Below are 16,931 nucleotides of genomic sequence, written 5' to 3' on the forward strand. Positions count from 1 at the left end.
TTTTGATTTCCCCTTCATATTTGAATGAGATCCTTGCTGGGTACAGTAATCTGAGCTGTAGGTTATTTTCTTTCATCACTTTAAGTATGTCTTGCCATTCCCTCCTGGCCTGAAGAGTTTCTGTTGAAAGATCAGCTGTTATCCTTATGGGAATCCCCTTATGTGTTATTTGCTGCTTTTCCCTTCCTGCTTTTAATATTTGTTCTTTGTGTTTGATCTTTGTTATTTTGATTAATATGTGTCTTGGAGTATTTCGCCTTGGGTTTATCCTGTTGGGGACTCTCTGGGTTTCTTGGATTTGGGTGATTATTTCTTTCCCCATTTTAGGGAAGTTTTCAACTATTATCTCCTCAAGTGTTCTCTCATGGTCTTTCTTTTTGTCTTCTTCTTCTGGGACTCCGATGATTCGAATGTTGGAGTGTTTAACATTGTCCCGGAGGTCTCTAATATTGTCCTCATTTCTTTTAATTCGTTTTTCTTTTTTCCTCTCTGTTTCGTTTATTTCTACAATTCTATCTTCTAGCTCACTTATCCTGCCTTCTGCCTCTGTTATTCTACTGTTTGTTCCCTCCAGAGTGTTTCTGATCTCATCTATTGCATTATTCATTGTATATTGACTCTTTTTTATTTCCTCTAAGTCCTTATTAAACCTTTCTTCCATCTTTTTAATCCTTTTCTCCAGGTTCTTTATCTGTAACTTCATTTTGCTTTCAAGATTTTGAATCATTTTCACCATCAAAATTCGAAATTCTTTATCGGGTAGATTCCCTATATCTTCCTCTTTTGTTTGTGAGCTGGGCATTTATCTTGTTCCTTTACTTGCTGGGTATTTCTCTGCCTCTTCATCTTGCTTATCTTGCTTTTCTTGGGGTGGCCTTTCCCTCTTCTGGCAGTTTGTGGAGTTCTCTTTATTATGTAGTTTCCTCGCTGTGCGTGGGGTTGGACGGGTTGTCAGTGTTCCCTGGTTAGGGAAGCTTGTGTCGGTGTTCTGGTGGGTGGAGCTGGATTTCTTCTCTGGAGTGCAGTGCAGTGTCCAGTAATGAGTTATGAGATGTCAGTGGGTTTGGAGTGACTTTGGGCAGCCTGTATATTGAAGCTCAGGGCTATTTTCCTGTGTTGCTGGAGAATTTGCGTGGTATGTCTTGCTCTGGAACTTGTTGAGCCTTGGGTGGTGCTTGGTTTTAGTGTAGGTATGGAGGCATTTGATGAGCTCCCATCGATTAATGTTCCCTGGAGTCAGGAGTTCTCTGGTGTTCTCAGGATTTGGGCTTAAGCCTCTTGCCTCTGGTTTTTGGTCTTATTCTTGGAGTAGTCGCTAGACTTCTCTGTCATTTCCAAGGTGGTTCCCTCTGTTTTAGCTTCTGTTTGCTGGTCTCTTCAGTGTCTAATTTCCACCCTGATACTAGGGGAAATGGATAGTGATCCCAAAAGGGCAGGACATGGAGCCTACTGACATCATCTCCCACATTACTGGACACAGGCATCTTCAGCTACTGAAACACCTGTGTTACCTGTTTGTGTTTATGTCCCTGTATCTTGCATGTGTGTGTGTACACAGGCGTGCTTGTGTCACCTGTGTGTATGTGTGTGTGTGCCTGTGTCCGGCCCACTGCAGACACAGAGGTGAAGGCGACCGAACATGAGATGTGGAGCAACCAGAAGAGGAGGCTGGAGGCATCCACAGACTCGGGGAGACTGGTCGGAGAATCTCCGCAGTGCCCATTTCCAGGACAGAAGTGAGGAAAGGATGGCCAGTGACAACTGTCCTGCAAGTGCCAGCCAAACCCACAAGTAGTATGTCCTGAACTTTAAGCCGTTGCACTGCCGTTGGTCTACTCTGATATTCTGCCCTCTCGTGGAGAAATAGAAGAATGCTTATGAATGTAATTTATAAAATCCAGATGTATTCTTTACATGTTGAAAAAGATACTGTATAACTTTATTAAAAATTAATATATACTCATAACAGAAAACGTAAAGTTGATCGAAAAATGCAAGGAAGGAAAAAACCGCCGGTGATATCATTTACCAGTAGCTCAGAATTTTGAGTTCCTGGGACAGGGAGCTAAAAAGATGAGGGTGCGCTAATTCTTTTAGTATAAAATTATCTTTTCTGTTATTTGAATGCCAACATAGAACTTGATTCTGATAAGTGATTCTTGCTTTCTTTACTTATCTTTATGCCTCTAATTTTACAAATACCTAGTAATTTGACCCCGCTTAGAGACTGTTTGCTTCAAGGTGTTTATGTTGTTGTTGTTTTTCCTTTTTGCTATGATTAAAAAATATTGCATGTCGTGGCTACGGTAAATAGTGCTACAGTGAACATCGGGGTGCATGTATCTTTTTAAATTAAGGTTTTCTCCAGGAAACTGCCCAGGAGTAGGTCACATGGTGATTATATTTTTAGTTTTTTAAGGAGCTGCTACACTGTTCGTCATAGTGTTGGTACCAATTTACATGCCCACCAACAGTGCAAAAGTGTTCCCTTTTCTCCACACCTCTCCAAATCATCGTTTGCAGAATTTTTGATGATGGCTTTTCGGACTGGTGTGAAGTAATACCTCATTGTAGTTTTGATGTGCATTTCTCTGGTAACTAGTGATGTTGAGAGTATTTTCAAGTGTTTGTTGGCCAACTGTGTGTCTTCTTTAGAAAAATATCTATACTGATCTGCCCTTTTATTGACTGAGTTGTTTTCTTTTTAATATACTGAGCTACATGTGCTGTTTGTATATTTTGGAGAATAATGCCTTGATAACTAATGAGAACTATCTGTATAGCACAAGTAGCTGTCTTCAATACTCTGTGGTGACCTAAATGGGAAGGAAATCAAAGAGAAAAACACACACACAGTTGATTTACTTTGCTGTACAGCAGGAAGTAACACAACATGGTAAAGCAAATTACATACTGTAGGCTCCACTTATAGAAAGTTCTAGATAAGGCAAAACTAATCTATTCTGAAAGAACTGAGAACAGGGGTTGCATGGGGTAAGATCAGTGTGGGGATGGGGCCCAAGAGATTTTCAAGGATGATGGGAAATTATATTGCAGCGAAGATCATATATATATATAAAATCTTGGTGAAATGGCATAAATTCTTCTGCAATGGTAATTCCAAACAAGGTCTTCTTAACTAGCTCCATGCATTTATAAATTTACTAGATAATCTCAAATTCTCTTTCAGAAAGCTGCATCACTTTATGCTTTCACAGCGATCCATGAGCATTCATTTTCCAACCTCTCCTCCTCAATTTGAAAGACTGACAACTCTAGGGTAGGATGGGGAGAAATTAAGATGGTTTGGTGGGATAAGAGAGGCATTTTAATTGCCCCTTATGAGCCCACGAACCTCACCTGCCATCTTCATCTCTCTAATTCAACACTGATGTGTCATATGGCAGTGGTAGTGTGTCTCCTCCGAAACTGGTTTCACAGCCACAGTATTCAGGCTTTCATTCTGTTCCCTCTTGCCTTTCACCATTATCTATTTTGTAGTATTTTTGCCTAAAATTCCTCCTTGATAATTAGGCTATGTTTAAGTGTCTGTTTCCTCGCACAAGGCGGTCTTAAAACACCTTGAAGGCCATTTAATTCTGGGCCACCTACCAGAAAACTTCCATGCTACCTCCTTTTCTCAGTGTTCATGTAGCTCTCCTCAGTTTTCCACTTTCTACTTTGAAAGCTCTGTCTTCAGGCTGTGAGAATGCACTGAATGCACTTGCCTTTGCTCCACTTGGAGCTGTCTTTTGCAGTTTTTAAGACTGGCCGTGGTCTTAAGGAAGGAACAGAATGGTGTTTGTGGAGGTCCAAAAGCCAACATTGATTAGGCCTCTTTAGCAAAGGAATTCCTTTTATTCTTTGAAATTTATTTAATTGGAGGCTAATTACTTTACAATATTGTAGTGGTTTTTGCCATACTTGACATAAATCCGCCACGGGTGTACATGGCTTCCCCAGCCTGAAACCCCCTCCCACCTCCCTCCCCATCCCATCCCTCTGGGTCATCCCAGTGCACTGGCACCGAGCACTCTTTCTCATGCACTGAACCTGCACTGGCGATCTGTTTCACATATGATAATATACATGTTTCAGTGCCATTCTCCCAGATCATCCCACCCTCGCCTTCTCCCACAGAGTCCAAAAGACTCTTCTGTACATCTGTGTCTCTTTTGCTGTCTCCCATACAGGGTTATCATTACCATCTTTCTAAATGCCATATATGCGCATTAGGACACTGTATTGGTGTTTTTCTTTCTGACTTACTTCACTCGGTAAAATAGGCTCCAGTTTCATCCACCTCATCAGAACTGATTCAAATATACTCTTTTTAATGGCTGCGTAATATTCCATTGTGTATGTGTGCCACTGATTTCTTATCCATTCGTCTGCTGATGGGCATCTAGGTTGCTTCCATGTCCTGGCTATTGTAACCAGTGCTGTGATGAACATTGGGGTCCACGTGTCTCTTTCAATCCTGGTTTCCTTGGTGGGTATGCCCAGTGGTGGAATCGCTGGGTCGTATGGCAGTTCTATTTCCAGGTTTTTAAGGAATCTCCACCCTGTCCTCCATAGTGGCTGTACTAGTTTGCATTCCCACCAACAGTGTAAGAGGGTTCCCTTTTCTCCACACCCTCTCCAACGTCTATTGTTTGTAGAGTTTTGGATAGCAGCCGTCCTGACCGGCATGAGATGGTAGCTCATTGGGGTTTTGATTCGCATTTCTCTGATAATGAGTGATGTTGATCATCATTTCATGTGTTTGTTAGCCATCTGTATAACTTCTTTGGAGCAAAGGAATTTAGAATGGAGCAGTGGGCTCCCATAGGTAGGGCAGGGCGAGTGGCCTACATCCAGTGCAGGCAATCCTGGGGGGCATTGCCCACGAAGAGTTTTATTACAAGAATAAAACCAACTAAAAGCTGGTTCTGGTTTGATTACCATCTCCATACTCCAGTATTCGAAAATAATGTCAGTAATTAAATACTTTTCCTCTGCAAAACCACATTTTGTTGGTTTCAGTTTTAAGGGGAGGAGGGAGGTGGGAGGGGTGTTCGAGAGGGGGAACTCATGTACACCCAGGGCGGATTCATGTCAATGTATGGCAAAACCAACCAATATAATATTGTAAAATAACTAGCCTCCAGTAAAAATATTTTAAAAATTAAAAAATAAAAGTTTCTCATCTATGTCAAGTTTTAATAACTTATATATTATTCACAAGGTAGAAAGTTTTAGTGTACATATATACAAACGCACACACACGTGTGTATATATATACAAAGACACATACATCTGTGTGTGTGTGTGTGTGTGTGTATATTCAGTTCATTTCAGTTCAGTCGCTCAGTCGTGTCCGACTCTCCGCGACCCCATGATTCACAGCACGCCAGGACTCCCTGTCCATCACCAACTCCCGCAGTTCACTCAAACTCATGTCCACAGAGTCGGTGATGCCATCCAGCCATCTCATTCTTGGTCGTCCCCTTCTCCTCCTGCCCCCAACCTTTCCCAGCATCAGAGTCTTTTCCAGTGAGTCAACTCGTCGCATGAGGTGGCCAAAGTATTGCAGTTTCAGCTTTAGCATCAGTCCTTCCAATGAACACCCAGGAATGATCTCCTTTAGAATGGACTGGTTGGATCTCCTTGCAGTACAAGGGACTCTCAAGAGTCTTCTCCAACACCACAGTTCAAAAGCATCAATTCTTCGGTGATCAGCTTTCTTCACAGTCCAACTCTCACATCCATACATGACCACAGGAAAAACCATAGCCTTTACTAGACGGACCCTTGTTGGCAAAGTAATGTCTGGCTTCTAGGGAAAGCCGCATCCTTACTTCCCCATCGTAGGGCTCAGATGCTCAGGAGAAGGAGAAGGAACAGGAGCAGAAGAGGGGGCGGGATGAGGGCACCAGTCAGCTGAGGAAGCGGGTGGCCACCAAGAAAATTGGGGGCACAGGTAGTTGTGAGGTCCACAGGCACAGTGACAGCAGAGCCTGGGAATCTCTCGACCTGTATGTGTCTGAGCAAATGACTAGGGGAGGCTCCTGTGGGCTCGCAACCGAATAGAAGCCACACACTGTGGCAAGGAATGTATGTCATCAGGCACCAGAGACAGGGTGCCAGATGACTCCAGTCCATCCATGGAACCCCTCGTGAAGACAAGGAGCACGTAAGAGACCGAGCCCTCTCTTGTTAAACGCGCAGACAAATGCCCTTGCACACTCAGAAAGCATGCCGTAGGGACTGCAGATCCTGAAGTTTTCAGCAGCTGACATGCCACTACCCAGGACACAAGTGCCAGGCATCCAACATGAGCGGTCAGGAAAAGATCCTCCCTTGGGAAATGCGGACAAGCATCGCAGAGGACCACAGGGGACCAGAGGGCTGAGCCCGTCTGAAGGTGTGGCAGGGGCTGGGGAAGTCGGTGTGGCGTCTGGGCAAGTGGGAGTACCCAGATGCAGAGTAGTGGCGATGCCAAAGTGGTACCCCTTAACGATCTCTCGGTTCCAGAAGTAAGGGTGGTCCCGGAAGATAACAAGCACTCCCTGAAGGAAGTGCCTGCACAGGCCTGTCCAGGTAGCCTTGCTCTGCCCAGGGTAACCCTGTTACTCGAGACTCTTCCTTGCCCGGCATGTGGCTTGACTGGCTCCTTGACATAAAGCAGATTATGAACCATCGCCAGATATGCGTCACGATCAGAGAACAAGATGAAGACATGCTCAGCTCCACAATGGCTCTGAAAGGCAGGGAGGGAGCCTGAGGACAGGTGAGTGGGGGAGATGGGCAGGAAAGTGAGGATGGGGGGGACTTATTACCCGAGCACATGTGTTCAGTGTGAACCACTGGAAAGTAAAAGCGGACGAGGTTGATGCCTGCCTGGCAGGCAAGCTGACTACCCTAGAAGCTTGCACCTTCACCGTTTCCATCCTTCTGGTCCTGGGAGGTTCAGGAATCAGACCACCCCCGTGTCCCGCTGCAAGCTGACCTTTTAGTTTCAGGACAACCCGAAATTCAGGAACAGACAGGTCGTGAAGGTGTACCACTTTGGCATCGCTGGTGCAACATTGCTCCCAGGCCGGTGTGGGTGGGGGGGAGAGGGAGGTGGATGCTCCTCCTACCTGCATCTTCCTGTCTCCCCTGTCCTCCTCCAGGATATAGGGAATGCACTTCATCGCCACTCCACTGCTTCTCTGAGATGGATGGGGAGCTACCAGCCTCAGGATGGACACCAGCAGCATGAACTTCCTCAACTGGTTGTTGGACCACAACTGTCCAGGATGGAACAGGATTGCTGAGGTGGGGTCCGCCTGGGCCTCCCCAGAATGGTCGATTGTCGTTGGGATTCTTGGCGGACCACGGGAGGACTCCGGGCACGGTCAGCCCCATCTGACCTCCCTCGTGCGGCCAGCAGATCACTGGCTAGGGCCTGTGGGTCAAGCCCTTGCAGTACTACTCCCCAGGAGTAAGATCCTGCCAAGGGAGGTAAGTGACAAGATGCAGAGGCGGTGAGGGGATCAGAAGGTGAGGCCTGAAGGCAGATCCGTGTAGAGGCAAGGACCCTCTCCTTTCCACGCTGGGGAGAGCTCAGGATCATGCAACCTAAATACAGACCCTGGATTCAGGAACCCCGGGTAGCAGGTGACAGGCTGAGCCTGGAAGCTTCCGCACATCATGTGTCCGAGTCTCATTCTGAGCAGCTCTGCTTCACGCATGCGAGACCCACGCCCCTCTCACAGAGGCTGGGGGAATTAAGCACCATTGTCAGCATGATCCTTCCTGGGTCCTGCAGCTCATAGAGACCCTGGGTCTTCTCCGCTGTGAGCCCGAGTATTCAGGGTGCCGGGGCCCCGAGCCTGCCAGTGCGCCGGGGTGGTCGGGGATGTGGCAGGCAGCAAGAGGCCCACGTGGTGAGGAGGCTGCCTTCTTCAGTGGGGAGGCTGCGGAGGACGGAGTGGCCCTCAGGAGGGACAGGTGCTGCAGACCGGCAAGTGTTCCAGCGGCTGGTGGAAGACATCATTGAGGGGGTTGAAGTGGTGGCCGAGGAGGAGCAGGAGAAGCTGTCCTCGCAGGAGCGGGAGGAGAAGTCAGAGGAACAGGGCCAGGCACATCCAAGGACAGGAGCTGCGGGTGTCCGGCCCCCACTGGAGGTGCTGGGGGCGACGGCGGCCCTGCGGGTGGAGCTGGGCTCCGAGAAGGAGAGAGATCCCAAAGCCTATCTTCCGCTCCAGAGGAAGGGCCGTCAGAGGAGAAAGCGTCCCTGGAATCAGAGAAGTGCCGTCATCCAGGGCATCCCTGGCTTCTGGGGAAAGCCGCATCCTTACTTCCGCATCATAGGGCTCAGATGCTCAGGAGGAGGAGAAGGAACAGGAGCAGAAGAGGGGGCGGGATGAGGGCACCAGTCAGCTGAGGAAGCGGGTGGCCGCCAAGAAAATTGGGGGCACAGGTAGTTGTGAGGTCCACAGGCACAGTGACAGCAGAGCCTGGGAATCTCTTGACCTGTATGTGTCTGAGCAAATGACTAGGGGAGGCTCCTGTGGGCTCGCAACTGAATAGAAGCCACACACTGTGGCAAGGAATGTATGTCATCAGGCACCAGAGACAGGGTGCCAGATGACTCCAGTACATCCATGCCACCTCTTTTGAAAACAGCGAGCATGTAAGAGACCCAGGCCTCTCTTGCTAAACGCACAGACCAACGCACTTGCGCACTCAGAGAGCATGCTGTAGGGACTGCAGGTCCTGAAATTTTCAGCAGCTGACATGCCACTATTCAGGACACACATGCCAGGCATCCAACATGAGCCGCCAGAAAAAGATCCTCCCTTGGGAGATGCCGACAAGCGTCACAGAAGCCAACAGGACACCCAGAGGGATGAGCGCGTCTGAAGGTGTAGCAGGGGCTGGGGATGTCGGAGTGGCGGCTGGGCAAGCGGGAGTACCCAGATGCAGAGGAGCGGCAGTGGTACCCCTTAACGGTCTCTCAGTTCCAGAAATAAGGGTGGTACCGGAAGGAAACAAGCACTCCCTGAAGGAAGTGCGTGCAGAGGTCTGTCCCGGTAGCCTTGCTCTGCCCAGGGTAACCCTGTTACTCGAGACTCTTCCTTGCCCGGCATGTGGCGTGACTGGCTCCTTGACCTAAAGCAGATTATGAACCATCGCCAGATGCCCGTCACGATCAGAGACCAAGATGAACACATGCTTAGCTCCACGATGGCTCTGAAGGGCAGGGAGGGAGCCTGAGGACAGATGGGTGGGGGTGATGGCCAGGAAAGTGAGGATCAGTTCAGTTCAGTTCAGTCACTCAGTCGTGTCCGACTCTCCATAACCCCATGAATCACAGCACGCCAGGCCTCCCTGTCCATCACCAACTCCCGGAGTTCACTCAGACTCAAGTCCAGAGAGTCGGTGATGCCATCCAGCCATCTCATCCTCGGTCGTCCCCTTCTCCTCCTGCCCCCAACCCTTGCCAGCATCAGAGTCTTTTCCAGTGAGTCAACTCGTCGCATGAGGTGGCCAAAGTATTGCAGTCTCAGCTTTAGAATTAGTCCTTCCAGTGAACACCCAGGATCGATCTCCCTTAGAATGCACTGGTTGGCTCTCCTTGCGGTACAAGGGACTCTCAAGAGTCTTCTCCAAGACCACAGTTCAAAAGCATCAATTCTTCGGCGATCAGCTTTCTTCACAGTCCAACTCTCACATCCATACACGACCACGGGAAAAACCATAGCCTTGACTAGACGGACCTTGGTTGGCAAAGTAATGATGGGGGAGACCTATTACACAGGTGCATACGTTCAGTGTGTACCACTGGAAAGGAAAAGCGGACGAGGTTGATGCCTGCCGGGCAGGCAAGCTGACGACCCTAGAAGCTTGCACCTTCACCGTTTCCATCCTTCCGGTCCTGGGAGGTGCAGGAATCAGGCCACCACCGTGTCCCGCTGCAAGCTGACCTTTTAGTTTCAGGACAAGCCAAAATTCAGGAACAGACAGGTCGTGAAGGTGTACCACTTTGGCATCGCTGGTGTGACCTGGCTCCCAGGGCAGTGTGGGTGGATGGGAGAGGGAGGTGGATGCTCCTCCTACCTGCATCTTCCTGTCTCACCTGTCCTCCTCCAGGATATAGGGCATGTACTTCATCGCCAGTGCACTGCTTCTCTGAGATGGATGGGGAGCTACTAGCCTCAGGCTGGACACCAGCCGTATGAAATTCCTCAACTGGTTGTTGGACCACAACTGTCCAGGATGGAACAGGATTGCTGAGGTGGGGTCCCTCTGGGCCTCCCCAAAATGGTCGATTGGCGTTGGGGTTCTTGGCTGCCCACGGGAGGGCTCCGGGCACGGTCAGCCCCATTTGACCTCCCTCGTGCGGCCAGCAGATCACTGGCTAGGGCCTGTGGATCAATCCCCTGCAGTAATACCCCTGGGCGTAAGATCCTGCCAAGGGAAGTAAGTTACAAGACACAGAGGCGGTGAGGGGATCAGAAGGTGAGGCCTGAAGGCAGATCCGTGTAGAGGCAAGGACCCTCTCCTTTCCCCGCTGGGGAGAGCTCAGACTCATGCAACCTAAATGCACACCCTGGATTCAGGAACCCCGGGTAGCAGGTGACAGGCTGAGCCTGGAAGCTTCCGCACGTCATGTGTCCGAGTCTCAGTCCGAGCAGCTCTGCTTCCAGCATGCGAGACCCACGCCCCTCTCACGGAGGCTGGGGGAATTAAGCACCATTGTTAGCATGACCCTTCCTGGGTCCTGCAGCTCATAGAGACCCTGGGTCTTCTCTGGTGTGAGCCCGAGTATTCAGGGTGCCGGGGCCCCGAGCCTACCAGTGCACCGGGGTGGTCGGGGATGTCGCAGGCAGCAAGAGGCCCACGTGGTGAGGAGGCTGCCTTCTTCAGTGGGGAGGCGGCGGAAGACGGAGTGGCCCTCAGGAGGGACAGGTGCTGCAGACCGGCAAGTGTTCCAGCGGCTGGTGGAAGACATCACTGAGGAGGTTGAGTTGGTGGCGGAGGAGGAGCAGGAGAAGCTGTCCTCGCAGGAGTGGGAGGAGAAGCCTGAGGAACAGGGCCAGGCACATCCAAGGACAGGAGCCGCGGGTGTCCGGCCACCACTGGAGGTGCTGGGGGTGACGGCGGCCCTGCAGGTGGAGCTGGGCTCCGAGAAGGAGAGAGAGCCCAAAGCCTATCTTCTGCTCCAGAGGAAGGACCGTCAGAGGAGAAAGCGTCCCTGGAATCAGAGAAGTGCCGTCATCCAGGGCATCCCTGGCTTCTGGGTGAAAGCCGCATCCTGACTGCCGCTTCGTAGGGCTCAGATGCTCAGGAGGAGGAGAAGGAACAGGAGCAGGAGGAGGGGTGGGTGTGAGGGCACCAGCCAGATGAGGAAGCGGGGCACGCCAAGGGAATTTGGGGCACAGGTAGTTGTGATGTCCACAGGCACAGAGGACCACAGGGGACCAGAGGGCTGAGCCCGTCTGAAGGTGTGGCAGGGGCTGGGGAAGTCGGTGTGGCGTCTGGGCAAGTGGGAGTACCCAGATGCAGAGTAGCGGCGATGCCAAAGTGGTACCCCTTAACGGTCTCTCAGTTCCAGAAGTAAGGGTGGTCCCGGAAGATAATAAGCACTCCCTGAAGGAAGTGCCTGCACAGGCCTGTCCAGGTAGCCTTGCTCTGCCCAGGGTAACCCTGTTACTCGAGACTCTTCCTTACTCGGCATGTGGCTTGACTGGCTCCTTGACCTAAAGCAGATTATGAACCATCGCCAGATGCCCGTCACGATCAGAGAACAAGATGAAGACATGCTTAGCTCCACGATGGCTCTGAATGGCAGGGTGGGAGCCTGAGGACAGGTGGGTGGGGGAGATGGGCAGGAAAGTGAGGATGGGGGGGACTTATTACCCGGGTGCATGTGTTCAGCGTGAACCATTGGAAAGTAAAAGCGGACGAGGTTGTTGCCTGCCGGGCAGGCAAGCTGTCGACCCTAGAAGCTTGCACCTTCACCGTTTCCATCCTTCTGGTCCTGGGAGGTTCAGGAATCAGACCACCCCCGTGTCCCGCTGCAAGCTGACCTTTTAGTTTCAGGACAACCCGAAATTCAGGAACAGACAGGTCGTGAAGGTGTACCACTTTGGCATCGCTGGTGCAACATTGCTCCCAGGCCGGTGTGGGTGGGGGGGAGAGGGAGGTGGATGCTCCTCCTACCTGCATCTTCCTGTCTCCCCTGTCCTCCTCCAGGATATAGGGCTTGTACTTCATCGCCAGTGCACTGCTTCTCTGAGATGGATGGGGAGCTACCAGCCTCAGGATGGACACCAGCAGCATGAACTTCCTCAACTGGTTGTTGGACCACAACTGTCCAGGATGGAACAGGATTGCTGAGGTGGGGTCCACCTGGGCCTCCCAAGAATGGTCGATTGTCGTTGGGATTCTTGGCGGACCACGGGAGGCCTCCGGGCACGGTCATCCCCATCTGACCTCCCTCATGCGGCAAGCAGATCACTGGCTAGGGCCTGTGGGTCAAGCCCTTGCAGTACTACTCCCCGGGAGTAAGATCCTGCCAAGGGAGGTAAGTGACAAGATGCAGAGGCGGTGAGGGGATCAGAAGGTGAGGCCTGAAGGCAGATCCGTGTAGAGGCAAGGACCCTCTCCTTTCCACGCTGGGGAGAGCTCAGGCTCATGCAACCTAAATGCAGATCCTGGATTCAAGAACCGCGGGTAGCAGGTGACAGGCTGAGCCTGGAAGCTTCCGCACATCGTGTGTGTACGAGTCTCATTCCGAGCAGCTCTGCTTCCAGCATGCGAGACCCACGTCCCTCTCACGGAGGCTGGGGGAATTAAGCACCATTGTTAGCATGATCCTTCCTGGGGCCTGCAGCTCATAGAGACCCTGGGTTTTCTCCGCTGTGAGCCCGAGTATTCAGGGTGCCGGGGCCCCGAGCCTACCAGTGCGCTGGGGTGGTCGGGGATGTCGCAGGCAGCAAGAGGCCCACGTGGTGAGGAGGCTGCCTTCTTCAGTGGGGAGGCTGCGGAAGACGGAGTGGCCCTCAGGAGGGACAGGTGCTGCAGACTGGCATCTGTTCCAGCGGCTGGTGGAAGACATCACTGAGGAGGTTGAGTTGCTGGCGGAGGAGGAGCAGGAGAAGCTATCCTCGCAGGAGTGGGAGAAGCCCGAGGAACAGGGCCAGGCACATCCAAGGACAGGAGCCGCGGGTGTCCGGCCACCACTGGAGGTGCTGGGGGTGACAGCGGCCCTGCAGGTGGAGCTGGGCTCCGAGAAGGAGAGAGATCCCAAAGCCTATCTTCCACTCCAGAGGAAGGGCCGTCAGAGGAGAAAGCGTCCCTGGAATCAGAGAAGTGCCGTCATCCAGGGCATCCCTGGCTTCTGGGTGAAAGCCACATCCTGACTGCCGCTTCGTAGGGCTCAGATGCTCAGGAGGAGGAGAAGGAACAGGAGCAGGAGGAGCGGTGGGTGTGAGGCCACCAGTCAGCTTAGGAAGCAGGCTGTGCCAAGGTAATTGGGGGCACAGGTAGTTGTGATGTCCACAGGCACAGTGACAGCAGAGCCTGGGAATCTCTCGACCTGTATGTGTCTAAGCAAATGACTATGGGAGGCTCCTGTGGGCTCGCAACCAAATAGAAGCCATACACTGTGGCGAGGAATGTATGTCATCAGGCACCAGAGAAGGGTGCCAGATGACTCCAGTACATCCATGCCACCCCTCGTGAAGACAAGAAACACGAAAGAGACCCAGGCCTCTCTTGCTAAACGCACAGACCAACGAACTTGCGCACTCAGAAAGCATGCCGCAGGGACTGGAGATCCTGACGTTTTCAGCAGCTGACATGCCACTACCCAGGACACAAATGCCAGGCATCCAACATGAGCCGTCAGGAAAAGATCCTCCCTTGGGAGATGCGGAAAAGCGTCACAGAGGACCACATGGGACCCAGGGGGCTGAGCCCGTCTGAAGGTGTGGCAGGGTTTGAAGATGTCGGTGTGGTGTCTGGGCAAGTGGGAGTACCCAGATGCAGAGTAGCGGCGATGCCAAATTGGTACCCCTTAACAGTCTCTCGGTTCCAGTAGTAAGGGTGGACCCAGAAGATAAAAAGCACTCCGTGAAGGCAGTGCGTGCAGAGGCCTGTCCCGGTAGCCTTGCTCTGCCCAGGGTACTCCTGTTACTCGAGACTCTTCCTTGCCCGGCATGTGGCGTGACTGGCTCCTTGACCTAAAGCAGATTATTAACCATCACCAGATGCCCGTCACGATCAGAGACCAAGACGAAAACATGCTTAGCTCTACGATGGCTCTGAAGGGCAGAGAAGGACCCTGAGGACAGGTGAGGGGGGGGATGGGCAGGAACGTCAGGATGGGGGGTACCTATTACACGGGTGCATGTGTTCAGCGAGAACCACTGGAAAGGAAAAGCAGAAGAGGATGATGCCTGCCTGGCAGGCAAGCTGTGGACCCTAGTAGTTTGAACCTTCACCGTTTCCATCCTTCTGGTCCTGGGAGGTGCAGGAATCAGGCCACCCCTGTGTTCCACTGCAAGCTGACCTTTTAGTTTCAGGACAACCCGAAATTCAGGAACAGACAGGTCGTGAAGGTGTACCACTTTGGCATCGCTGGTGCGACATGGCTCCCAGGCCGGTGTGGGTTGGGGCGAGAGGGAGGTGGATGCTCCTCCTACCTGCATCTTCCTGTCTCCCCTGTCCTCCTCCAGGATATAGGGCATGTACATCATTGCCAGTCCACTGCTTCTCTGAGATGGATGGGGAGCTACCAGCCTCAGGATGGACACCAGCAGCATGAAATTCCTCAACTGGTTGTTGGACCACAACTGTCCAGGATGGAACAGGATTGCTGAGGTGGGGTCCGCCTGGGCCTCCCCAGAATGGTCGATTGTCGTTGGGATTCTTGGCGGACCACGGGAGGACTCCGGGCACGGTCAGCCCCATCTGACCTCCCTCGTGCAGCCAGCAGATCACTGGCTAGGGCCTGTGGGTCAACCCCCTGCACTACTTCCCCCAGGAGGAAGATCCTCCCAAGGGACATAAGTGAGAAGACACTGAGGTGGTGAGGGTATCAGGAGGTGAGGCCTGAAGGCAGATCCGTGTAGAGGCCAGGACCCTCTCCTTTCCCCGCTGGGGAAAGCTCAGGCTCATGCAACCTGGATGCAGAGCCTGGATTCAGGAACTGCGCACAGCAGGTGACAGGTTGAGCCTGGAGTTTTTAGCACATCATGTGTATGAGTTTCATTCCGAGAAGCTCTGCTTACAGCATGCGAGACCCAGGTCCTTCTCATGTAGAAAGGGGGAATTAAGCACCATTGTCAGCATGATCTTTCCCTCGGTCCTACTGCTCATAGAGACCCTAGGTCTTCTCCAGTGTGAGCCCGAATATTCAGGGTGCCGGGGCCCCGAGGCCTGCCAGTGCACTGGGGCCGTCGGGCATGTCGCAGGCAGCAGGAACCCCACCAGGTGAGGAGGCTGCCTTCTTCAGTGGGGCAGCAGTGGAGGACGGAGTGGCCCTCAGGAGGGACAGGTGTTGCAGACTGCCAAGTATTACCGCAGCTGGTGGAAGACATCATTGAGGAGGTTGAAGTGGTGGTGGACGAGGAGCAGGAGAAGCTGTCCTTGCGGAAGCGGGAGGAGAAGGCGGAGGAGCAGGGCCAGACACATCCAAGGACAGGAGCCGTGGGTGTCCAGCCCCCACAGGAGGCGCTATGTGCGATGGCGGCCCTGCAGGTGGAGCAGGGCTCCGAGAAGGAGAGAGATCCCAAAGCCTATCTTTGGCTACAGAGGAAGGACCGTCAGAGGAGAAAGCATCCCTGGAATCAGAGAAGTGCTATCATCTAGGGCATCCTGGCTTCTGGGCTAAAGCCGCATATTACTCATGCTTCGTAGGGCTCCGATGCTCAGGAGGAGGAGGAGCAGGAGGAGGGATGGGTTTGAGCGCACCAGGCAGCTGAGGAAGCTGGGGGGTGCTAAGGAAATTGTGGGCACAGGTAATTGTGATGACCACAAGCACAGTGACAGAAGAGTCTGGGAAAAATCTCGACCTGTATTTGTCTGAACAATGACTATGGGAGGCTCCTGCAGGCTCGCAACAGAATAGAAGCCACACACTTTGGCAGGGAATGTATGTCATCAGGCACCAGAGACAGTGTGCCAGATGACTCCAGTACATCCATGACACCCCTTGTGAAGAAAGGGAGCATGTAAGAGACCCAGGCCTCTCTTGCTAAATGCACAGACGCATTTGCGCACTCAGAAAGCATGCTGCAGGGACTGCAGATCCTGAAGTTTTCAGCAGCTGACATGCCACCACCCAGGATACACACGCCAGGCATCCAACAGGAGCCGTCAGATAAAGATCCTTCCTTGGGAGATGCGGACAAGCGTAGAAGTGGACCTCAGAGGACCCAGACAAATGGGAGGAATCAACAAGCCTGAGTTAAAACATCCTACAAAGCTACAATCATCAAGACAGTACGGTACTACACAAAAACAGACATATAGATCAATGGAACAAAATAGAAAGCACAAAGATAAAACCACACACCTAGACACCTTATCTTTAACAAAGCAGGCAAGAATACACAATGGAGGAAAGACAATCTCTTTAACAACTGGTGATGGGAAAACTGGGCAACCACCTGGAAAAGAATGAAACTAGAACACTTTCTAACGCCACACAGAAAAATAAACTCAAAATGCATTGTAAATGTTAAGACCAGAAACTTTAAAACTCCTAGAGGAAAACATAGGCAAAACACTCTCTGACATAAATCACAGCAGGATAACTTATGACCCACCCCCCAAAGCAATGGAAATTAAAGCAAAAATAAACAAATGGGACCCAATTAAACATAAAAACTTTTGTACGACAAAGGAAACTATAAGCAAGGTGAAAAGACAGCCTTCAGAATGGGAGAAAA

General features: G+C 51.6%; 1 protein-coding gene across 1 annotated transcript in view; it reads left to right on the forward strand.

Annotated features, from left to right (window-relative positions):
• Positions 1–8,912: 8,912 nt before the first annotated feature.
• LOC148773218 (testis-specific Y-encoded protein 1-like) overlaps positions 8,913–16,931 on the forward strand; it is a 47,431-nt gene continuing 39,412 nt past the window's right edge. The window contains exons 1-2 of the mRNA XM_088834007.1: positions 8,913–8,968; positions 10,859–11,280. Coding sequence (XP_088690133.1) covers positions 8,913–8,968; positions 10,859–11,280 — 478 coding nt within the window. The remainder of the gene's footprint in view (positions 8,969–10,858; positions 11,281–16,931) is intronic.

This window comes from Moschus berezovskii, chromosome X (assembly GCF_049115385.1).
Source record: "Moschus berezovskii isolate FMDL1 chromosome X, NW_MosBer_1.0, whole genome shotgun sequence".
NCBI classification, from domain to species: domain Eukaryota; kingdom Metazoa; phylum Chordata; class Mammalia; order Artiodactyla; family Moschidae; genus Moschus; species Moschus berezovskii.